Source organism: Adiantum capillus-veneris, chromosome 5 (assembly GCF_014529385.1).
Source record: "Adiantum capillus-veneris isolate H3 chromosome 5, ASM1452938v2, whole genome shotgun sequence".
Classification (NCBI taxonomy): domain Eukaryota; kingdom Viridiplantae; phylum Streptophyta; class Polypodiopsida; order Polypodiales; family Pteridaceae; genus Adiantum; species Adiantum capillus-veneris.
In genome coordinates this window covers 130,000,936-130,026,433 of record NC_140935.1, presented here as the reverse complement: position 1 = coordinate 130,026,433, position 25,498 = coordinate 130,000,936, and the positions used below count along the sequence as shown (strand labels likewise).

The 25,498-nt window shown below is 44.6% G+C and overlaps 1 protein-coding gene across 8 annotated transcripts in view; it reads left to right on the top strand.

The window, feature by feature from the left end:
• Window positions 1–25,289, top strand: part of ATRX (P-loop containing nucleoside triphosphate hydrolases superfamily protein) — a 172,871-nt gene extending 147,582 nt beyond the window's left edge. For 6 of the 8 annotated variants that reach the window (XM_086512848.1, XM_086512853.1, XM_086512852.1 and 3 more), the window contains exons 24-27: window positions 10,206–10,409; window positions 24,293–24,371; window positions 24,453–24,694; window positions 24,789–25,289. In XM_086512848.1, coding sequence (XP_086368974.1) covers window positions 10,206–10,409; window positions 24,293–24,371; window positions 24,453–24,694; window positions 24,789–25,140 — 877 coding nt within the window. In that variant the 3' untranslated portion in view covers window positions 25,141–25,289. Of the gene's footprint in view, window positions 1–10,205; window positions 10,410–24,292; window positions 24,372–24,452; window positions 24,695–24,788 lie in introns of those variants that run through there. The other 2 variants (XR_015188194.1, XR_015188195.1) reach the window with 2 other exon arrangements.
• The last annotated feature ends 209 nt before the right edge of the window (window positions 25,290–25,498 follow it).

Below are 25,498 nucleotides of genomic sequence, written 5' to 3'. Positions count from 1 at the left end.
TTGCGACCATCTTGTGGAGAGTCAACGTCACTGTCTTTGGGATTGTCGTTTGGCACAACAGGTTTGGCTTTGTGTTCTTCGGTTGATGCCAGCTCTTTCCACTGCTCGGCAGTACACTTGGGGGCAGCTGCTTGGTCCACTCTCACGGGTCCGGCACTTCATTTTGAGCTATCCTCCACCAACGGGATGATAGTGATGCAAGAGGGTCGACCTACACTCCAGCCTGCTACAGAGCTTACGCCACAGGAGTGGTGTAGTGAGAGAGAGGAGTGTTGGGAGCTCATCTGCGGCCTGACACTGTGGTTCATCTCCTGGGCTCCCTGCTTCCGCATCTTCGAGGCTCGCCCTGTACGACCAATAGAGATTGTTCGAGATCTTTGGCTAGAGCTGATAGAGCTGATCCATACTCTCAGAGGACAGTTTGAGAGAGTCCAAGGCAGCTCTAACCACAAGCGGGAGCGGAGAGAGGCTTTCGTTCGACTCTGGCTCCCTGGGCCTTTCTTCACCATGTTTTAGGGTGTGCTCAAATGGCACTACCAACCACCTGTGTGGCTTTTCCCTCCTCCCATCTCTTGATTTAGCGTCATTGTACAGATGCTGTTTTTCCATTGGGAGTCTCCTTGTCATGATTGTTGTAGCCCTCTCTTGTAGAGGTGGTTGTAGCGCTATGATTAACTACTAGAAGGATCTTTTTCTCGGAAAAAAAAAGAAGACTTAATTTTAGCAAGGAAGACCTCGTTGGGTGCTATGGGAGAAGACAGACACAAGAAGGGACCTCTCCTGCAAGAAGGAAGTAGGAGTCAAAGAAAGGCACTATTGACTACAGGTAAGGTAAATTTCAGCCATGGCTCCAATGAGTACTAAGCATTTTGTGCATCAGAATAGTTTCGGGACGGAGAATAGACTTCATATCTGCGGTTCCCTAGTGACATGTCTATTGAGTTGTCCTTTTCATTCCACATTGAATTTTAACAGTACAATTAAATAGAACAAAAGTAATACATGTCCACTTCCCTTTCTGTGACAGTTGCACAGATTTATGAAAAAGAACTCGTAGCATTAATTCATGCTTTGCGTCAATGGAAGCACTACTTTCACGGATTGCATGGAATCATGTGCGGATGCGAGAGGCGGACACTTTCCACGTACAATAAAAGATTTTGAGATAACTTTTCTCCCTCTAGCTTCTCTCTCTCTCTCTATAACCAGCCAGTACATAGTAGAGGGCAGGACTAAATTCAATTACCTGTTAACTTTACATAGAGGATTGAGAAGAAGAGAGAATATAGATGCATCTAGCGACTAGATCGTCACTGCGCACACACAGCCAGACACCATGTAGGCCCCAAGAACTGGCACCCCTTTTGGTATTTCCTTATTCAATTGAAGACCAACGATCCGTGCACCAAACTCTCACCAAGCCATCCAAACCTATCAAGGGCTCAAATTGCAGGTTTTTGACCAAATTTCAGCAGCAACACGATGCCAAAATCTTTGTAGGTCAAAAGTACAAGTCTAGAACGCAATCCGTTGCATTTTAGAAGCTTTCGTGTGTGCTGTAAGTAAATTTCAGCATGGTGCCTAAAATCTTGTATAATCACCCCAAGGCTCCCCAGAGGCTTCCCTCGTGTTATCTTGTAGTTTAGGTGCAAATCCCTAAACCTGCAAATAAAAGCAGCAAGTTATAATTCCGTGTTTGGACCGCTTTGAGCAGAGCAAACACGTCTATGCATGTCTCAGGAGCTCCCACACGCAATGGGATACTTCCCGTTTGATTGGACGAGTTTTCACGTGAGACAGCTCTCTTGTTCCAAAATCTTTCACGATGGAATTTATGCGTACTTGTGGCGATAGCAATTAGCTAATCCGGTTCTTTTTTAGAAGGCTCTTACCTTGGCAAACTCTCATAAAACCCACAAGACTATACATAGTCATCTGAGTAGCCGAACTACGGGGGCATTACCATATGTGTAAGGGGGAGAGATGCACGAGAGAAGAATTATCGTGCCTCATGAGACAAGGAAAGAAGGCAAGCTTTCCATTTAAGATTCAAACCCGAAAATCCACTCACAAATGCTGAAAATGCAGCCTCCACTCTCATATTGGGCGCCCCCAGTTGGGAGAGGGCTTCTAGAATGTGTGTTGGCCTGCAGGTTGCTCTCCCATTGACATGTGTCCGCTATGCCCCTTATGGTTCAGTTTCCTTACTCCTCCCAACTTTTATAGTTGTCAGTGACTTCCCGAGTGGTCCAAATTCCATTTAGGCGCACAGAAGCTTCCATACTCATTAGAATTCAGTGCTAGCTGGCTCAACCAGTCCCAAACTGACCGACCTAGATTCCCGATTGGGTGGAATTGTTTCACATTGGCCATGCAATCTCCACTTGCACCTTTTCAAGGGTTCAGGGAAAACAAGAAAAAATAAAATAATAATAAATATTTAAAGAAGGCAACACGAAAAATTTACCTCCTAGTGACATACCCCACCGTTGAAATACTGCAAGCGACTTCCCTTGCATGCCAATAATACATGCTGATATCTTATGATATCACATATGTTTTATGATGAGAATCAAAGGTATGTATGCTTCCAAAAATGTAGCGTTGGTCGATTAGACAATCCCACCAACCTGGGTACCACACATATATCAAACATAGAAGTCTTTTGGTGTACCCCTCAAGTACAAAATTCCCTACCCAAACTCTGTATGGAAAGAGTAGATACAATTACAAGAATGAAATGAGCCATCTTACTGAACCTGCAAATGATAGTCCAAATCCCATCATTATCATTTCGTGTTCTTGGAAGATCAAAGATAAAGTCCATGGCTATGCTTTGCTATGGCCTATCAGGAATCGGCAATGGTTGCAGCAATCCTGGTTGCTTTTGCTTGTCAAATTTGACTTTTTGGCATACTAGGCATGATCTTACAAATGTGTCAACATCTTGGCGTAAAGTCGGCCAATAAAAGAATGCCTCGATCGCTTTCATTGCCGCATCAATTCCACGATGCCCAGCATATGGTGCAGCATGACTTTCCATTAAAACCCTTGGCCGTAACTTTTTTTTTTGGTGAGAAAAAGATCCTTTCATTAGTCAAGAAAAACTATCCATGGAGCTACAAACCACCTCTACTAGAGACTCTCCCAGTGAGCAAACAATTATGTACAATGTGAGGAGGAAAGAGCCACACAGGTGGCTGGTAGTGCCATTTGGGCACACCCTGACCATAGCTAAATCACAAAATGTGAGGAGGAAAGAGCCACACAGGTGGCCGGTAGTGCCATTTGGGCACACCCTGACCATAGTGAAGAAGGGCCCTGGGCGCCAGAGTCGCAGGAAAGCCTCTCTGCGCTCTTGCATGTGGTCGGAGCTACCGTGAAGTCTCTCGAACTGACCCCTGAGAGTATGGATCAACTCCAGCCAAGAGTCACATATAGTCTCCGCTAGTGGGAGAGGGCGAGCCTTGAAGTTGTGGAAGCAACGGGCCCGCCAAATCAACCAAAGTGTTGGGCCACAGATAAGCTCCCAACACACCTCTCTCATTGCACCACTCCTAGGGGGTAAGCTGTGTAGCAAGCTAGAGTGTAGGTCAACCCCCATGGATCACTATCATCTTGCTAGTGGAAGATACCTCAAACTGGAGCACAGGGCCCATGAGGGTGGACCAGGCAGCAGCACCCCAAGTGTACTGTCGCGTTGTGGAAAGAGCTGGCAACTAGCCAAAGAACTCGAACCAGACCTGCTGTGCCATGGGGTAGTCCCACAGACTGTGACGCTGACTCTCCAAAGGATGGTCACAAGTTGTACAGGCTGTCGAAAAGGCCACTATGTACCAACCAACTCTCCACTACTGTAGCTCTGTGTGCAACTAGCCACTGGAACAAAGTGACTTCTGGGTTGTCTGGAGTCCCACAACCGCTCCCAAAAACCTGACAAGAACTCGGCTGTGAGACCCTCTTTGTGCCAATGAAGTGCTGCAATAGGACGAGCCTCTCTCCGTGCTGCCCGTATGTGACTACCATGGGTCTATACCTTGCACTTTCCTTTAAGGGTGAATCTGGGCCTATCCTGGATTCATCTAGGTATATATAAATGTATTGAAAGAAAGGGATCCCACGGTGGTCGGCTGAAGAGAAGGGGTCTCTCTAAAACCACTCTCCAGGGTCCCACTGCACTCGTGCTAGAGGGCAGCTCTCCCGAGCCCAAAGCCTCCAATGGCATGTCTCAAGATGTGCTGGGTCAAGATCTATGACACAGGTCCCCCCACAGATGCCCACTACTCGTATCCTCTGAAAACAGCAGTCTGCAACCTGTGGAGCCTCTACTGAGACTTTGTGTAGCTGTTTAACCAATCTGTGTCAAGATTGTGACAAAAAATTGCATAAAAATAGCACGAGTAAATAATCACGAGTATATACATTTGCTACAAAATTGGGCAAATGCAGCTTCAACTGGAAATGCCCCATGTGAAGCAGGCCGGGATGGCAGAGCCAAACCTCACTCAAACATGGGGGTACAGACTCCGAGCAAGCACGAACTGCAATGAGGATCTCTATTTTACCTGGCAAATGCGATGCACCCTTTCATGCCTCGTAGGTGGATGTTGTGTACCTTCTCTGGCAAACCTGAAAACTGTAGCCAGTCGTCAAGAGTGCAGGCTGGGCTTTGTGCCATGGGATCCGAAGAAACATAAAGCCTACTACCAACCAAGTGGCGCCTCTGAGTACTAACCAAACAAGGGGTTGTCTCAAACGCTCCTCCGTGCAAGTGGGCTGATGCTGCTCCAAGCCTCTCCATACCTGCTCCTAAGAGCAAAGTAGGTCGCAACAAATCGATCCTCCAGCCTCCTGCTCAAACCAACTCTGCGCATCTCTGCAAGATCCACCTGATGGAAGGGCTCCTACATGAGGAACTCGAGCTCGAAGCCGCTGAAGCAACAACTCCTTCCAAGGCTCCTCCCTTGGAAGCAGTTCTCTGACAACAAACTTCCCAAGAAGGGTTCTGCTCTGTTGTGTTGGGTCGATGATCCCCAGCGCCCCTTTAGAACAAGGTAGGGTGATTACTTGCTAGGCTACTTTGGCCCGGGCTAACTGGGTGTCGCACCGTGACCAAAGAAAGTCCTTAGACAGCCTCTCTAGCTGACTGGTCAGGAGCTTGAGAAGATCCAGCAAGAGGTGATGTACCACAGAGTAGCCAACAACACCTAGTTGGCCACTACAACTCTGCCTGCCAAAGACAGCCGTGCCGAACTCTAGTGCAACAACTTCCTCCTAATGGACAGGAGGAGGGGAGCCGTCTATTGCTCAGGGGACAAAGTCTAGGCCAACCTGACAACCCAAGTAACGAACTGCAGTCCCTGAGGGAATCCATCTAAAACCCTCAATTGGTGACCAATCAAGCGTAGGAGCACTTCCAACCTAGAAAGCTACTGTCTTCCTCCAGTTGATCAGTGCGCTTGATGCACAACAGAACACCTCAACAGCTGCTTACGCCTATGCAGATTGGCCTCCTGGCCCTCCAAGTACAAGGCTGAGTTGTCAGCAAACTCAGCGTCAAGAAGCTTATATGCCCTAATAGGAAGCTCAAGACCACGCAAGCCAACCTGTTCAGAAGTCAAAAATCTGCTCATCGCCTGAGCATAGAATAGAAAGAGGAAGGAGACAAGAGGGCAACCCCGTCTGACCGAACGTGTGAGCAAGAATCGCTCCCCTCTACCCCTTGCCAAGAGCACCTGACTGGGCGCACGCCTATAGAGAGTTGACACAGCTTTGATCCAAGCATCTGTGAAACCCATCCTCTGTAGAGTGTCCTCCAGGAAGTCCTAGTCAACTCTGTTGTAGGCCTTCTCAAAATCGAGAAGTATCACTAGATCCTCTCCTCGAAGACACGCGACGGCAGACGCCTCCCAAAAAGTAAAGTTGTTGTCATGGATACTACGCTCCTTGATAAAAGTTGTCTAGGTCGCATGTATAATGCTTTCTAGTAGTGGCTGAATCCTGAAGCTCAGAGCCTTTGCCAGAATTTTGTAGGATGAGTTGAGAATAGTGATGGGTCGCCACTGTCGAATCTCATCCAAGGAGCCTCCCTCCTTGCTTGGGAATAGGGTAGATGATGCCCTCGCTCATGTTGGCAGGCATCTTGTCAATGTGCAAAATGTATTGGAATGCGCTGCAAAAGATCTGGAGCAAGCAAGTCCCAGTACTCCAAGAAAAAGCTGGGAGTCAAACCATCCTCCTCTGGACAACTACCTCGGGGGAGTGCTCTGAGGGCCTCATGGAGCTCCTTTAGCTAGAGAGGAAGCTCAAGTCTCTGTCGCATCTCCTCACTAACAAGGCAAGGCATCTGTCCCCAAATTTGCTCTCTGTATGGATCTTGACTCTCTGACTGAGGCTCAACTGACAACAAATCAGAGTAAAAGTTAATAACAACGCATATCCTCAGGCTCTGAAGCAATTGACCGGTCAGGTATCCTCATTGGCTGACACTGGTGTGCGCATGGCATGACCCCACCATCTCAAGAAAACTCCCTAGTAACTCTGTCACCCACCTGGGTCCACTGAGAGGCCTGTCGATGAAAGGCAAACTCATGACTCCGCTCCTCACGCTGTTAGGCGTCTCACCAGTGTGCAAAACGTACTGGAATGCGCTGCAAAGATCCGAACCAAGCAAGTCCCAGTACTCCAAGAAAAAATTGGGAGTCAAACCATCCTCCTATGGACAACTACCTCGGGGGAGTGATCTGAGGGCCTCATGGAGCTCCTCTAGCCGGAGGGGAAGCTCAAGTCTCTGTTGCGTCTCCTCAGTAACAAGTCAAGGCATCTGTACCCAAACCTGCTCTCTGCATGCATCCTGACTCTTTGACTGAGGCTCAGCTGACAACATATCACGGTAGAAACTGCACGCATATCCTCCGGCTTTGAAGCAACTGATCCGTCGGGTCTCCTCAATTGACTAACACTCGTGTGCACATGGGGTGGCCCCACTGTCTGAAAAAACTCCCCAGTAACTTTGTCAACCACCTGGGTCCACTGAGATGCCTGTTGATGGAAGGCAAACTCATGATGCCGCTCCTCAATGCTAGCCAACTCCTGCCGAGCATGCTGCATTTGCTCCTCCAACCAAGGACTGCTTGGAAATTGCTCGTGCATCCTTTGCAAGGAAACAATGCCTCGTCAAAGACGCTTTTCCTCCTCCCTCTCTGCAGCCAAGCGAAGACTCCTGAAGGAAGAAGCGACTAAGCTCAGCCAGTCCAGAGGCCACTCTACCAACAGGGGTGTCCTATGTGTCCAGGCTCTCTGTCCAAAGTGCCTCCACTCTCTCTCTAAGCTTTGGATTCAGTAAGATCCTCTTGGGGATAAGTAGCATCCCACCCGCCCTCCTCTGTTTGTCTGTTTGTCACAATGAGAATCATTGGCGCGTGGTCGGAAAAAGTAGTCCTTGATAGGATGCAAATAGACCCCCCCCCATGTCACAGATGTGGTCACTGGCGTAGAAGCGATCTATCCGAGATAGATTCATTACTCCTACCCTACGGTCAGAGCGAGAGAAGGACAAGCTGTGTGGGGGCCTCACAAAGCGTGAGTTCTGCCAAACATCAAAAACCCTCATAGTCATACATAGCCGCTCCCAAGCTGCAAACTCAGCCCCGTGCACAATAGCATGGTCACCGCCAATCCTATCAGAGTGGTCCTCCAAGATGTTGAAGTACTCCCCAACACATCACTGCTCTGCATGCGGCATCATTCCTTCTTGCCATTCCAACTTCCCACTCCGAATCCTCGTCTGTTGCAAACGTGAGTATATCCATAACAGGGAATGGCATTCCATGCCTGTTGCCGTTCCTCGTTCCCCGTTCCGCGTAACTATGAAAGAAACAACTAAGCTCCACAAGGCCAGTGGCCGCTCTAATAGCAGGGTCTCCCTCCGTGTCCAAACTCTCTATCCATAGCATCACAACCTGCTCCCTGAGCTCCGTATCCAGCAAAATCCTCTTTGAGATGGTAGCATGACACTGCCACTCCTCTATCTATTTGAGACAGTAAGAATCACTGGTGCATGATCGGAAAAAGTAGTCCGTGCCAAGATGCATACTGAACCGACCATGTCACAAAAGTGGTCACTAGCATAGAACCGATCTATCCTCGATAGGTTCACGCCCCCTCATAGTCATACATAGGGGCTCCCAAGCAACCAACTCAGCCCCGTGAACAGTAGTGTGGCTGCCTCCAATCCTATCCAAGGGGCCCTCCATCATGTTGAAGTCCTCTCCAATACACCACTGCTCAGCGTGAGGCAAGGACTCCACAATATGTGACCAAAACTCAGCCCGTGCACAAACTGTGGTCCTCCAAGGCCCTGGATATTCCATGAGACAATCCTCATGGGGTCGGTGAGAAAAAACCCATGCTGCTACAATAGCTAGGGGAGCAATCTTTGAGGCCAGTTTGGATGGGGAGTAATCCGCAAGTCCCAAACCTTGCCTCTGCTGGGCCGTGTATAGACAATCTTGCAAATGACCAAGGTGTCTTGAAGTCGTTCCACCTCGGCCATCAAGCTCGCTTGCTCTTCTGGTGAAAGAGCAAGTCGAAGGGTTGGCTCCGGGATGTCGGACGAGAGGGCTTCAGAAGAGTCCCTCTGAGGTGGAGCAAGGGCCGCCATTCTATGTCTGATGTTGGAAAGAGGAAGGCGAAGATGACGTTGAGCAATGGCGAATGATGAGATTCATTGTATCTAGACATTCACTAGAGAGCTGTGAGATTTGGATGTGATGGCTAAATAAGTCATAATAATCAGGCTTCATATCTGAGATCTCGACGAGGATAACAATGGGAATGTGATTTTTGATTGTCAGTGAAGAGTGTGCTAGTTTATTGAAAGCGTTGACTTTCTAGGATGATTGGCTGCTCACGAATTGGATCAGGATTCTCAATGAGAAACACGGCACAAGGCACTGCGCGTTTTACTCTGCTGACATGGGTGTACAGACAGGTTACTTTTCGGCTAGTTTATTGAAAGCATTGACTTTCTAGGTTGCCAGGCTATTTTGAAAGTTAGTTTTTGATATCAGTTCCTTTTGGACATGTGTGTCTTAATAAGTGAACGTAGGGGGTCACTCTTGCCATTGTGTGCATGGTTGCAAGATTGTCTCTCTTAATAAGTGGTCACTCTTGCTGATGTGTGCATGGTTGCGAGTCCTGGGTAGTTGTATCTGTGATCATCTATAAACAAAGAAGTACTGTGTGCCTCTTGGTGGAAAATTCCTCCAATGTGTCTGATTTTTAGTGCACTTTTCAAGTTCAAGTGTTTGCTTTTCTCAACTCAGTTGTGGGTCTATTGTCGATTCATTGCCTTGCTAATGACTTGCCGGTTACATTACAAGCACTGTTGGTGTTAAGTATGGGTTCCCACTCTCACCAGCTCTGTTTGGCCTCCACATTTGGCGCAAGAGGTGCAGGTTTGGATCATGTAGGTACTCGAATTGTGCTATATGCTGATGATAATTGTCTTGGTTTCGGAATCACACTAGGGACTACAGCTCCATCTACAGGCATTGGATGATGTTTGACACAGAGAGACCTCACAGTTTAACCTTGAGAAGACCAAGGTCGTGAGTTTTCAGACATTCAGACAGGTCAGCAGTAGTGCCCTATACTCACTAGCTGGAGGGCAGGTCGAGGTGGTAGACTCATATGTATACCTTGGGGTCAACAGAAATGGGAACTGACACAGAAACAAGGAAACAGGAAAAAAATTTGGAGTTTTGGAGTGTGACAACAATGATGGCAGGTAGTTTCTCCATGGTGAGCTTTGCGTGAGAGAGGTTCACTATAGGAAATGCTGCATAGTGATTTTTGAGCACCACTGCCACTAGGCTCTAGGAGCCTCAAACAGAATTCCTGGAAGTTATACATTCAAGAGAACATGACATGGATTACACCTAGGCAGCCGTTTCCATCGAGGATGTTGTATTACAGAGATCACTTCATGACTATTCTAGAGGATGGCTTTATCTAGGGGCCAGGATATATGGACACATACATGCCGCACAGTGCTAGAGTTATTTATCTTATGAATCCTTATTTATTTTAGCTGTACATTGATTTCAAAGTTCTTTGTTTTCTCTTATAATTATTTGAATGGTTTTTTAAGTTAGAGTAATTCTTTACTTTTTTACAATGACATGAGATGTTTGACTGATCAGACTTGATGGACACACAAAAGCAAGAGATCGTCAGAACTTGGTCAAACGTTTCAATAATCCTTCCAACTCAAAAGTTCAGTGTGTTCTTATATCTACAAAAGCTGGCTCACTCGGGATAAACTTGCAAGCTGCTAACAGGGTTATTATATTAGATGGCTCTTGGAACCCAACTCATGACATACAAGCTTTATTTCGAGCTTGGAGGTGAGCACTTGATGCTGTATCCACAACTGTCTTAGTAGTAAGTACATTCGTAACAGTGTTTTTCAAGGTCAAATTCTTTTGTAAAAATGTTGTGAATGAAGACAAAAGAAATTAAATTTCGTGGCTGAGGCAACTTTTGACCTTCTAATAAAATCATTTGTTTTGAACCTGATTTCCTTATGCTAAAGTAGGCGCATTTCACTAATAGAGAGAGTTCTTGGTTTACATTATTTCTGTGTGTATTTGTGTGAGACTATGGCAAGGCGAGGTAAAGGTCCCCAATTTGATAACATGTCATCTGGGTTATCCTCCTGCTAGGTCAGCCTCTATTTTACTGAGCTAGATTGAGTCCTGTATAAGATTTCATAGAAATTGCATAACTAGAAGCTCTCTACCTGGCAGTTGCATGTGCGCCTTAGAATTGTACAGTTGATTATGATGGCAACTGTGTAATTCGTCTTTCCTCTACTGCACTGGTCTGAAGACTAATTATTTTCATGTCCGCAACCATGGAATTAATGTCGTAGGAAAGCTTCTCCAGTTGCCCCATATGGTTGCAAAAGGCAACCTTCCAATCAAGTGATGGCAATGTGGGTGTGGCAGCCAGCTTGGCTCTGATAATAATATGTGGTTGCACTGACGATGGAGAACCAACATATGCTGCCAGCGAAGGTTACTCCCAAATATACATAAGATTCAACGACTTCAATGGAGCCACCTAAGACAGCTATACTCCTGATCTGTCAAGAGGTGAGGAAGGTCATGACCGTAGTTTCCCAAGGGTCATTGTGAGGCCCCACTCGTCCAAAGCCTGAAGATACGGTTCAGGCCTCCTGCGCGACTGAGGGTATGTGATAGAGTATCTGCATATAGCATAAGTGGCAATATGAGGGCCCAAGCTCTCTCTCATCATGCTAATTCAGGATGGCGGTCATCTTGTTGCTCTACACTCAGTGTAGTTTGAAACTCTCTCTCTCTCTATGTAACTTTCTGGTCTCATAGGTCACTTTGACCTTTTGAAGACATTAATATAACATTTCATTTCATTTTCTCTCTCTCTAGAGCTGAACGGTGAAACCCTCTCAAAAGGAATCTGACAATGGACAATGTGGACGCTAATTGGAGGATGGAATAGTTGCTAACGCAATTGCAGGCATACAAAGCTTTGATGAGATCGATAGAAGTAGTTGCAGGAGGTAGGAGATCTGTGTTGGGTTAAAGGCCCAAATGACCCCTTTCGTGTATATTTTTAAAGGTTACTAACCTTTGGCCAAGTTCACATTGAACTTGGCCACTAACTTAAAAATGGTCCTATACTTTAATAAAGGGAAAGAGAGCCGAATCTGCTCTAGACTTATTTTCCCCTTTACAAAATCGTGCAGCCTCTCTCTCTCTCCTACTTCGATTTCTCACGCCCCCATCTCTGCATATCAGCGCCTCCTCTCCAAGCCTCAAGCCTTGCACATCTTCTCGTGCTCTATCACTTGCACACATTGCTGCGCACTCATCAACTGGTATCAGAGCCAGGTTCAGGGTTTGCTTCCAAACCTTCAAACGCTGATTTTCAGCCAAGGAGGGCAACTTTCACGCGAGGTTTTGCAATTTTATCGCCAAAGGACTCGTCCCCGGACACTAGAGGGCCCCCGGCTAGTCAAATTGACCTAAAACAGGTTGAAATTAGGTCAAAATCAGAAAATTACAGGTTATGACAGGAAAATACAGGTTTTGCAAATCATGTATTAAGGTGAGGGAACATCTTTACTAGGTCTCCGCTACCCGAAAACAAAGAAATTGTTGAAAAACAGGTCCCAAAACAGGTGTTTTCAGCAAATTTCAGATTTACGCAAGTTTTTGCAAGTGTATTTTTGATGCATCTACATTGAGGAAAGTGCAAATTGATACAATTTATGTACATTTGACTAGTTTTGGCTATGTATGACCATTTGTGGCTCAATTTTCTGCAATTTGATGCTACAAATTGGGGCTTTTGCTCATACATGCTTCTAAAGGCTGTGCATTAGCCTTATGTATGTCCTATGAGGCTAAAAACAACTAAAATTGTTGTTTTGAGCACAAATTCATCGCTGAAATTTTCTGCGCAAAAATTTAGAAATTGTTTTTTGCGCCTAAATTGATCCATGTTGCCCCAAATTGCTCCTGTGACCATTTTGAGCTGCAGTGCACACTTCTGTGAGGTTATACTCCGGTTTTGGTGCATTTTGCCGAAGAATTCAGTGTATTAGCCCTCTTATTCGTACATCTACGGCCTCAGCTTCTTCGGATGTGAAGAATCTCTTCGAGATTAGGAGATTCGATGGACCTTTGGAAAGACAGGATCAAGGAATCCTATTTCTTAAGGATTGTGAAGGGGCACTTGAACAGGTAAAGCCACAGAATACGTCGGATGAAGCATGGGTTAGCCTGAACAGGAAGGCAGTTACATACATCAAAATGGCCATGACCGATGAGACAGTCATTGATTTGACAGGTCTCACAAATGCTTTTGATGTGTGGGAGAAGTTAAAGGTGATGTATGAGAATACAACGCCTGTCAACCAAGTGCATTTGATGCGAAAACTTATTGGCATGCAGCTAGATGAGTCCAAGAGCGCTGCAGAGCACTTGTCGTTGTTTACAGGTACTTTGCCGCAGTTACAGGATTCAGGTTTACCTCCTTTTGATGATAAGCTGAAAGCTATCTTCTTGCTTATGACCTTACCTGATTCATGGGAAACATTGGTGGTTTCATTGTCGAATAACCCCAATTTGACCTTTGATGGTGCTGGGGATTCTATCTTGAATGACGAAATCAGGAGGAAAGCAGGTGGAGAGGGAGGCAGCTCTGCCAACATGGTTAGAGGCAAGACAGAGAAGAAGAATGTATATGCACAAAGGAGTAAGAGTAAGAGTAAGGAAAGGGAAAATGCCAGCAAAGGCAAGGGTGATGTGACTTGCTATCAGTGTGACAGGAAAGGTCACAAGAAACCCAATTGCATGTACTACAAAGCCGAGTTAGAACGGAAAAAGAATGGCGGAGACAAAAAGAAAGAGAAGAAGAAAGTCAAGATAGATGCACAGGACAACTCAAAGGACAAAGAGAAGGCCAATGTGGCTTCTAGTGTTGTGATTGTGGAGCTGTCAGATGTAGAGGACATCTTGTGTGTCACTTTGTCAGATGATGATGCTTATGACCTTGATGTCTCTCTTAATGTTCATTCACAGGACATGCAGATCACCAAGAGTGATCTCATTGATGCTTTGTTGATTGTCAATGATGCATTATCCCAGACTTGGATAGTTGATTCCGGTGCTTCATTTCATGTAACTCCTATCAAAGAGTGTTTCTCTACTTTTGATGCAGGCGAGCATGGCCATGTATACCTTGGAAACAATCATGCATGTTCCATTGAGGGTATTGGCATTGTGCATCTCTCCATAGATAGCACAAATGAGCTTGTCTTGCATGATGTTAGATATGTGCCAAGAATCAAGAAGAGTCTGCTTTCTGTTGGTTAGATGGATATGCATGGTTACAAAATCTTGTTTGAGAGAGGATCATGGAAAATGACTAAAGGCTCAAGGTTGATTGTAAAGGGCACAAAGAAAGGGACACTTTACTGCATGCTTGGAAAGGCCATGTTGGGCAAGTTTATTGCGTTGGCTGAAATTAACTCTCACATGGAGTTATGACACAAGAGGCTTGGCCATATGAGCCAAAAGGGTCTTTCTAAGCTTTGTACTTTGAACAAGCTTGATGCTAAAGGCAGAAAGCTTGACTTTTGTAATGAATGTCAATATGGCAAGCAAGTAAAGCGTTCTTATTACTCCGGTGTCTCTCGTAAATCTTGTGTGCTTGATCTTGTACATTCTGATGTATGTAACATGCTTACTAAGTCTATGGGAGGTGCATGCTATTTTGTCTCCTTTGTTGATGTTCATTCTAGGAAAATTTGGGTTTATTTGCTTAAATATAAGAATGAAGCCTTTGCTGCGTTTAAGAAATTTCATGCATTTGTGACCACCCAAACAGGTAGTGCGTATGGACAATGGGAGGGAGTTCACAAGTGCTGAATTTAACAAATTTTGTGAAAATTTGGGCATTAAGAGGGAGCTTACTGTGCCATATAGCCCCTCTTCTAATGGTGTGGCTGAAAGATTCAATAAGACACTTTGTGAGAGGCTGAGGTGCATGCTGTCCACAGCTAATCTCTCTCATGGATTTTGGGGAGAAGCTTTGAAAACTGCAGTGCATATATGCACCTCATATGTCTTTGAAAGGTGACATCCCTAAAGAGGTTTGGTCTGACAAGCCTGCTTCATATGATCACTTACGCATTTTTGGTTGCGAAGCTTTTGTGCATATCAGACCTGAGTTGAGAAGCAAACTAGATGCCCAAGTCCATTAAAGGCCTTTTCATGGGATATGGTGAAGAAGGCGAAATGGATTACAGGATTTGGTTACCTCAGCTCAAAAGGGTTGTGCGCAGCCGGGATGTTGTTTTTAATGAGGCAAGGCTGGTTCAAAACAATTGTGCCTCAAAGCATGACCATAAAAGGGTCAAATTTCAGCATGACTAGCCACATGTTAGGCCTATTCTTGACCGTCAGGATGCACCACATATGGCTGAAAATGTAGATAATCCAGTGGTGTTTGAGCCAGATGATGTTGGGCAGCAAATTGAGGCTCCTGAAGGGCATTTGTAACCACGAAACAATGCTGAAAATGGTGCTGAAAATAATGTACAGTAGCCCATTGTTGATGATTTTATCATGCCACCTGATGTAGACCCATTATCAGATAATGTGGATCATTGGGCGAGGCGGTCTACTCGTCCAAGACGGACTCTGAGTAGATATGATCCCTCTTTGCATTATATTATGTTGACAGATGAGGGAGAGCCCCTTACGTATAAAGAGGCAAAGACATGTGAGCACATCGACAAGTGGGAGCTTGCTATGTAGGAAGAGATTAAAGCTTTGCATGCTAATCATACTTTGGATTTGGTGGAATTTCCCAAAGGTAGGAAGGCTATTCCTAACAAATGGGTGTATAAAATCAAGACAATTGATGCAAAACCCAAGTATAAGGCAAGGCTGGTTGCAAAGGGATATGTTCAAACCAAGGGCATAGACTTTCAGGAAGTGTTCTCTTTTGTAGTGTTCTCTCCTGTAGTGAAGATGACCACCTTGCGTGTATTGTTTGCCATAGTGGCTGCCCTTGATTTGGAATTGGACCAAATGGATGTACATACCCCTTTCTTGCATGGTGATGTGGAGGAAGAGCTTTACATGAAGCAACGTGAGGGTTTTGTTATTCCTTGCAAGGAACATTTGATATGTATGCTCAATAGAAGCTTGTATGGGCTGAAACAATCATGTAGACAATGGTACAAGAAGTTTGACCGCTTCATGCTCAAACATCGTTACAAAAGAAGCCATGCAGACCATTGTTTGTATATCAAACGTGATGAGGATGGCCGTTGTAACAGACTTGGACACTCCAAGTCAAGAATCAATTGCGACAGCACTAAATAACCACTTCAAAACAATTCACAGATCACAATAGATTTGCACTGGCCCGGCGGAGTTCCGTGCCTAGAGATATTGGCCCCAAAGACTGGCGCCCCTTTCGGTATTTCGTTTTGTATTAATCAATTCGAAGTACAAGAGAGTGGGTCGGGATTCACTCTCAGACTCTGCGTCCAGATACCCTGAGAAGTGAGGCCCTCACCACTAATTTAAAGGTTACAAGGGATGCCCAGAAGCAGAGCCCCAAAAGCTTCAAATCAAAAGCAACTGCTCTTTCTCTCTCACAGAGAGTCAAAACTTGAAAGCAAAAGCATTCTCTCTCTCTTTCTCATTGCATAGCGAAAAAGCAAGATTCGCGTCGCTCATTTTTTACAGCCTCCGCGATTTTCGGAAATTAGGGTTTCTGACAGAAATTAAGGTTTGCAAGAATTTTAGGGTTTTTGGCAGAAATTAGGGTTTTTGCTGCCCGCCACGTCATCACTTTGTGACAGCAGCCCTATCATTCTTGTGCTCTATGTGGATAATATATTGATAGTTGCAAAGAACGGAAGCACTGTTGATGCTCTTAAAGAGCAGCTGAAATCTGCATTTTCAATGAAAGACCTTGGGACAACTGAACATATACTTGGAGTGAGGGTTAGAAGGCAAAGGGACCAGTGCATATTGTATTTGTCGCAAGAAAAGTACATTGAAAAGGTGCTGGACAGAGTTAGCATGGCTGAAGCAAAGCCTCTTGGCGTGCCATTACAGCCATATGTCAAAATCTCCAAGGATGATTGCCCCAAGTCAAAGGAAGAAACCAATGACATGCAAAGTGTGCCTTATGCTTCAGCTTGTGGTTCACTTATGTATGCTATGGTTGCTACTAGGCCTGACATAGCCCATGCAGTGGGAGTTGTGAACCGGTTTATGGCTAATCCTGGCATGTTGCATTGGGATGCAGTGAAGTCCATTACGAGGTACTTGAAAGGGACTGAAAACAAATCCCTCTGCTATGGTAAAGGACCATTGGAGTTGAAGGGATTTTGTGACTCTGACATGGCCGGTGATGTGGATACACGGAAATCCACAAGTGGTTATGTGTTTACTCTTGCAGGAGGTGCTTTTTCATGGTGTTCTAGATTGCAAAAGATCTTTGCATTGTCTACTATAGAGGCTGAATATATTTCAGCCATTGAGGCTTCCAAAGAAGCCATTTGGTTAGCACGTCTATGCAGTGATTTTGGTTTGCCTGACAAGGCACCTATGCTTGGTTTTGATAGCCAGAGGGCCATATGTCTGGCAAAGAATGCCATGTTTCATGCACGCACAAAGCATATTGATGTGCGGTATCACTTCATTCGAGAAGTGCTTGAGGATAGCCTTATTACATTGGTTAAGGTCCATACGTTACAAAATCCAGCAGATGCTCTCACTAAGTGCTTACCCAAAGCACAACATCAGCTATGCATACAGATGGTGGGAGTCACGTAGCTTAAAGGCGCCATTTATGCCTTTAAGTGGGAGGTTGTTGGGTTAAAGGCCCAAATGACCCCTTTTGTGTATATTTTTAAAGGTTGCTAACCTTTGGCCATGTTCACATTGAACTTGGCCACTAACTTAACAATGGTCCTATACTTTAATAAAGGGAAAGAGAGCCCAATCTGCTCTTGACTTATTTTCCCCTTTACAAAATCGTGCAGCCTCTCTCTCTCTCCTACTTCGATTTCTCACGCCCCCATCTCTGCATATCAGCGCCTCCTCTCCAAGCCTCAAGCCTTGCACATCTTCTCGTGAACTATCACTTGCACACATTGTTGTGCACTCATCAATCTGGAGCATGGCTTGAGGAACACCGAGGTTTCATGTGTGTGTGCTTGGGAGGGTTTCGATAACAAAGATGGTGAGCCGGCTCTGTATAAGTTATTAATTTGCACCTTAATGTTGATTGGAGTATGTGAGAGATGTACACTCTTGCCCCCAACGTGAAGAACATACTCTGTTACCTCATTAATGTAGAGACCAAACAGTGTGGGAGAGCCTGGCCATCCCTTACTTTACAATAATGGTGCTGACGATGGGCTGTGGTATGCTGCTTAGACACCGTACTTGTATGCACTCATTTCATCAATAAAGACACGCTGAGAGTTTTAAGGCGCTGTCTTGTTTGATTGTGTTGAAGGCTTTGTGAAAATCCATAGAGTAGCATTGTGGCTGCCTCTTCCACACCTTCGCCTAACCAATCAAGCAGCATAGTGTGAAGATGTGAACAGTATTGGAGAAAGCTTGTCGAAAGCCAGCTTGTCCCTACCACCGTAAGCCTTCATGCTCTGCAATTTAACTCAGCTCTGCAAATGAAGCACATGTTTACCTTTGATGCTGACTGTGGGATCTCCGCTATCAACATATGGTATGAGATTTCACTTTTCTCTGTAGACTACAATCTCACAATCAGGTACCTATAAATCATTCTCTTCCCCTGCTTGTTCCATCACCGCCACTTCCTACCATTTTCGCACTCAGACCTCCTACTCAAATAACCTTTGCCTTGTCTTCTTGAAGTTGTTCCTCTTTGATTTCTGAGTGTCTTTTGTACGGTACGGGCAAAGAATTTAGTAACGCAGTTACTTTGATAGTGTGGGATTTGCTATGTTCTTCGGCTGCATTCTTTTATTCAATCTAAGATTGAAGTTACTGGTTTATTGTCGTTGTGCCCCTGAGCTCATTTCTCTCTTGTTATAGCTGTTAGGCGAGGGCATAAAGGTATCTCTCCCACTGCTGATGGCTTCTCGATTCACTTTAGAGATGGTGAGGTTAAAACCTGAGAGAAGCTCGTCAAGGAATTAGCCACGCTGCTGGGGTAACTGTACCTCCTTTCCTTTCACCTAGATGGCTTGACAGGGGGCCTGCAGATAGAGGAGTTTTCCTCAAAAGGAGAAAGGCTTTGAGTATCTTGTAGGCTTTGCTTCTCCATCAGATGGTTGGTCCCTTGTCCATGTGGCTGTCTGGTTACTTGTATTCTTTAGGCCACTGGAGATCTCCAAAGGCATCTTTGAGGGATGGACCTTTTGTATTGATGTGTTTTTTATGCAGTATTCAAAGAGACGAGGTTCTATCTTCCTTGGTCCAGAGGAACTCAAGATGTCATGGACTATGATTCTCTTTGCCACCTGGTGATTGGCTAGATTGAGGATGTCATGAGGAGGCTGATGTTGCTTCTTATTTTGGGGTTCCACATATATTTCTTATGGATTGAATGTAGATCATATAACAGGCACAGTACAAAGGATTCCCTGTCCCTTAGAGTACATGAGATTCGTCAGTACAAGCTACTCTACTTTCGATGTGGATAGGGGATTCATCCTATCAAGTCTTTGGATATGTTTTTTGGGTGGGTTATCCACTTGTCAGTCTTGGGAGTGCCTGGGAGGATGTTTTCTATGGGTGTCGCATTGTTTGGAGGCCGTAGATTGTCCCAAAAGATTTTTGCAGTGCTATTTTGAACTTTTTCTGTTTGATTTCCTTTTTCTAGCCATGTGTGAGTGCATTATTTCTCCTTGTAGGTTTTCCCTTTGCTCAAGTATCATGTATTATGTTGGGGTTTTTATCACCTCTGGTTGTACCTAGATGTTGGCTACGTTCGTATATTGTACCTGGTAATTGGCCTTTCATGTACGATCAAGCTGCCGAACGCAGAGCCTGTGGTTTCATTGCTGCCTTGCGTGCACTTTTCTATCTCAGGAGTGGTGTGCTTCATAGGAGGTGATTCGGTGTTGGGAACACATGAGCCTTCCAAGTTCTAGACTTTCGTAAGCCACTTTTTGGCAGGGAAATGAGACCGAGGAGTTACATCATGGTGAATATGATACAAAGTCTGGATAAAGGAAAGAAACTAAACTAAACAAGAACACTAATAGAGCTATAAAAGGCGCACAGCATGAGCTTGAGGGGTACATATACAAAAATTGGGTAGGTATCTCAAAATACGTATGGTGGATATGTAGGTATCAAATTCTGGTGATAGCTCGCATCAGTCGGTGCATGATCGTGTCGATGTTCTCCATGGTGAGAGTCTACACAGGGCATCTCCTATGTCTCGCCAATATGAATATGATCCTATGTTGCAACCTCCTCCGGCGCTGGGAGAATCCCCTCGTCCTGGGCCCCCTATATCTCCCCAGCTCGCCTGCTGGATCACTTAGATACTTTTCCTAGTGATATGTCGTGTATCCCTCCTCTCTGGCTGCTCTCGTCTTTGCTCACTCTAAGGATGGATTCTAGTAGTAGTAGTATTTTTGTTCTAGTCTTTTTGTACCCAGACATGGTATCAGATTCACAATTTTGTAATAGTTTGGTCTCATGGGTCATTTTGGCCTTTTGAAGACGTTAATATAACATTTCATTTCATTTCTCTCAATAACCTTGCTCGATGCCGTTGAAGCTCCAGTAAAGAGAGTCCCAGACATCTCTAATCCTGGTATCTCATAACTCTAGATAGAGGCCCAAAACCCTTTCCAAAGAGGCAATGAGAGTGGCCACGTATCTCGTAGTATACTCTACAATGGCATATATAGTGGAGCTCTATCTCTGGCTCTCTCTAACGCAACTGGCATAACCTAGCCTCGGCTGAGATCTCTCAATCTCCAACTGGTGTGAAGATGTGTGAATTTGTCCAATAGCACATCGTAAGCCGTGGGACAAGTGAGTGTTCATGAAGGCAGGCCTATATAAGAACCCATCCTCTGTGAGCCAAAGAAAATTCTCTCTGTATGTAGTCATCTTCATGCCCAGCTTGTGTTTAGGCTGTATCCATGTCCTCTGGGTATCCAACTGAAAAAAGTCTTGTCGTATAAGTCTAGTAACCTCCCTCCGTGTCACAAAGAAAGATGGTGCATTCATAGAATACTGAAAGGGGGGGAGAACTGTCCATAGAGAAGCCATGAAGCTCAAATCATGTCGCCATCTGTGCATACCAACATGATGTATCTCCCTGTGTTGTCAAGTGCCGTGAGGACTCCAGAGCTAGCCATAGTTGCCACGGAGTTTCCAAACGTTTCGTTTGAAACGAGTTTCAGAAGTTTCGAAACGGTTTCGTCCGAGAAAGAAACGCCAAAACAGAAGTTTTGTGCAAACTAAAGAAATGTACGTAAGTTTAAGTGGTATAAGCTGAGATCTATGTTTTAAGCATTACCTTACAATTAGACATGAAAAAGAGGGAGAATAGGACTAACTTTCATCATTAGAAGCAAGATAGAAGCTACATTCATGACATTGAGGATTTCATGACCGAAACAAAGAACAAGAGGCTTCAAGGTTTACATGTAACATGAGCTCTACGAGCAACAAATCAAACAGGATCAATTGTCAAATTCTCCTCTTCCTCCCCCACCTCCTCCTCCTCCTCCTCCTCATTTTCTGAATCCTCATTATTACTGGCTGAAGATTCATGAAAGGCCTCTTGCGGTGCAGCACTAGTAGTAGCCTTGACTTTACCTTTGAAACGTCCAAACTCATACAGAAACGTTTCTGAAACGTTTCGTACGTTTCATGAGTCAAGAAACGCGTTTCTTGGCAACACTGGAGCTAGCCGAGCATAACGATCTCTTGGGAGTTTCCATAAGCTGTATATGAATGTCACTGATCTTGTAAGAGCCTCCACCACCAAAGGAGGGGCAGCCAGCTTTGCTCTAACGATCGCTTGAGGAACCTAGGCCCTAGCCTTGATCATCTTGGAGATCATGGAGATAAGTGGCATCGCCCCCTATCTGTACGTCCATGCTGACTACTGATGGTGCCCATATCTGCACTCCATATAACATAGTTTAGGCAACTAGAGTATAAAAAAGGCATAGGTTGGTGCGAGGCTCTTGAAATTGAACCTGTGAGCATATCCTCTCTAACCCTTCCAAAGCTATGTGTTCTCTAGTCGATCTAGTCTTGCCGCTCTCTACATGGAGAAAATCAGGCCACTAAAAAACACCCCAAGGTAAGTGTACATGTCTATATACTACTTGCTCCTGTCCATAATTAAAGTGGGTGTTGATCGCTTGACCCACTGCGTTGTAGTATTGAAAAACATGACCTTGGTCTTCCCAAGGTTAACAGACATAGGAGTATCCTATGCAAATGTGTGTAAAAAGGAGAGAATAGTTTCTAGAGAGAGATGATCGTTCAGAAAGAAAACATCAGGTCTATACAGAGAAGTACAATCAAGATAAAAGATCAATGTTGCAACCTGGACCATTATAGACAGATTCAGTAAGCAAGCACAATTTATTCCAACTCATCTTTTAAGCATTATGGAATGCCAAAGACTGTAGTCACAATTGAGATCTTCACTTGACTGGTCTATTTTAGCAAGCTCATTTTGAGAACCTTAAAGCTAAATTTTTCTTCCCCCTTTCATTCTTAGACAAACAGTTAAGAGGGACCTCGTGAATCTTACACAGGGTTGTCACTCTACGGTCATACGGTGAAGTACGGTACGTTTTCGTACGGGGAAATATAGCGTATGTCAAATAATATCGTATGGTTTGGATAAGTACGGTGTGATTTTTATTTAAAAAAAACTCTTTAAAACCATAAAAGATATCTACAAATTACCTCATGACATGGGACTATGCCTAGGTCTAGGGTTAAAGGGCCTAACAACTTTAAAAAAATGACCTAGGGAGTGGGCACAAAGACCAATGACTCAAGGTACACGCTACGAAATTTAAAAAAAAGGCTGGACCGTATTTGTATCTGTACGGCTGTATGCCTCTACGACATGGGCATTAGTACAGCATACGGAAACTTCTTCCCATCCACAATGTCCCCCCCCCCCCCCCAGGTCCCACCACCATCCCAAGCTGTTCCCTTGTTTCAAACCCCTCTTGTGGAAACAAGATTCCCCTCGAAGCCCCATCTCAGCTGTTCGAGACGCATTACTATGGTATTTAGGTCAGAGGTTAGCTGTTACAACTGTGCCTAGAGGGACATCTCTTTTGGTAGAGAGGAAGAGCCACATTGTGATACTCAAGCACTCTCTTGAGCAGCTGTTGTGACACATGCAGAAGCCTTGCTTTTCTTCCTCATTCTACATCTGAACTATGTAATGGCTCCATTCCTGGCATGTGTGTGAGTTGCAAGGCATAGTCTCCATGATTTGGCATCTTTGTGTTACAAGATTTAAGGTGGTGGTCAAGTCTGCAAGTACAGTAGAATATAACTTCACTCTCTCCTTCTTAAAATGAGAAATTCTGAACTATTAGTGTCTGCATCATACAAACAAAGGGTAAATCCACTTTATTAGACCAATGCTCTTGGCCTTGGCATTGTGCCACAAGGCTCTGAGGTTATTGAAGTGCTCTACACGGTAGCCATTTTGGGTCCATATCTCTAATCTGTGTAAAAACAATTATTCACGAAGAGATTCTCAATGACCATCAGGGATGTTGCAAGACTACTTTCGCAATGTCATGAGCTACAGAGTGTTTGCTAAACATAAGAATCTGTGGCACATTTATCCTCCTCTTGATTTTTCTTCAATTTCCCTCGCCTTTGTGTTTGATCCTAATTCCAATCAATGAATTCAGTTTAGTTAGTCCCTGTGGTTGTTCCTTTACTTGGATTTGTTTGTTCTTGGTGAGAAACTCTCTTTAGTAGAATGTAGTAATTTTTTTGGAGTCAAAAGCTTATATTGGGTATTCCATGAGTTTTTGAGGATTATTGGTAACGAAGAACCGAGAGTCTCCACTAGCTACAACAGAAAGCCTGACAAGGTTTCTCTGAGTGGCTGAGTTTAAGCTGAGCTGAATGACTCATCCATTTGTGTGGAGCAATCATCTTGCATCTGCACAAGAATCGTACATCCCGGCTCTCTTGATTTTGACTTTCTATGTTGTTTGTATATAAGAAAGCGTGACAAAAGCAGTCTGCAAAGTAATCGTCTAGTATGGGTGGTGTTATTGTCAAAGACCTTGGAAGATTGTGTGTTCCTAGTGTTCAAAGTTTATCCAGATTTTTCAGAGAACCTGCAGAAGAGGATTTTAAATGGCAGACTCATGTCAATGTGTTGGCATATTCGCCAACAATTTTGTGTATTGATAATGAATGGTTGAACTTGGAGCAAATCCTATACCACTAAACCGAGGACTGTAGTTGGTTTAATCTGAAGGACAGATAGCAAAACATAAAGTTATTGGAGGTAGTGAGCCGGGTGTAACAATTGCATTATGTCATTTGATGGTAGCATTGTCTCTATTCGAGCAGGGTTTTCATATGTGAAGGCTACAGGGTTACTCTTTAATAGTAGTTTTCTTGTAGATTCAATTATTCAACAATTTATTGGTTTCATTTAAGTTACATTAAATTTTTCTTGCCTTTGCTCATAGGTTTGGCCAGAAGAAGCCTGTTGTTGTCTACAGACTGCTGGCTTACGGCACAGCAGAAGAGAAAATCTATAAGCGTCAGGCATGTTCCAGCTAGTTAATTTGTTGGTGTGCATAATAGCTAGTAGAATTTGAGAGGAGATAGCACTTTGCTTGTCTTCAGGTGGCGAAGGAAGGTCTAGCTGCAAGAGTCCTTGATGCCCAGCAAGTTGTGCGGCACTCTAAAATGGAAGAACTCAAAGTGCTTTTTAAGTTGGATGATGATGCCGCAGAGAAGCAATCTATCGAGGCTGGTAGCGGTTTAAAAGATATGGGCACCCATATGAATATCCCTTCAAGTGTTGTTGACCACGACGCGCCAGAAGATGACATAATGACTAGCCTATTAATTGATCATAGACCCAAGTGAGTGGTTGTGTTTGTCAATGACTATTTGTGAGAGGAGGGGGCTTCTGCCATTTGCCTTGTATGAAAGAAATGTGGGATGCTTTGTTTGTAGGTGGATTGTTAGGTTGCATCAGCATGATACCCTACTAGTGGACAGAGAGGACGAAAAACTCACTACAGAAGAGGAAGCATTAGCGTGGGAGAAATTTAAGAGGATAACAGAAAATGCAGATGTTGATTGGGTTCGAGTGAAGGCTGAAGGAGAAACATCCACACATGTACACAATAGCTGGGCAAATACCACATCTGGAGCACCGTCTTCAAGTTGCTCTGCTAAGTTTCATGCAGAGCTACTGGCATCCTCCTCTATCAGAAATAATGAGTACATCAAGTGTGAGAATTGCCAACAAAGTATTGGCTGGGAGCACATTGTCAAAGGGAAACAGGCCAGAAGTTCCCATTAACAGATCCCATTGCAATGTTCTCAACGATTATGCCATTTTTTGTATAATCTAATCCCATTTATAATCTCTTTCTACTAACACCGCCCTTTATAATCTCTATTACCAACTTGCATCCGCCCTTTCATCGAATCGTCCTGGCTGGTTCTCTCTCTCTCTCTCTCTCTCTCTCTCTCTCTCTCTCTCTCTCTCTCTCTCCATATAGATGTGCACCCATACCCCCTAGAGAGATGACCCCCCCCCCCAACCCCTTTCCCACATATACTATGTATCTTGTATCCTAACTTCCCATGAATCAACACCTACCCCCATACAATAGGTCCACATTTTGGTACTCCGTACTTTTGTCCTTTCCCGATAG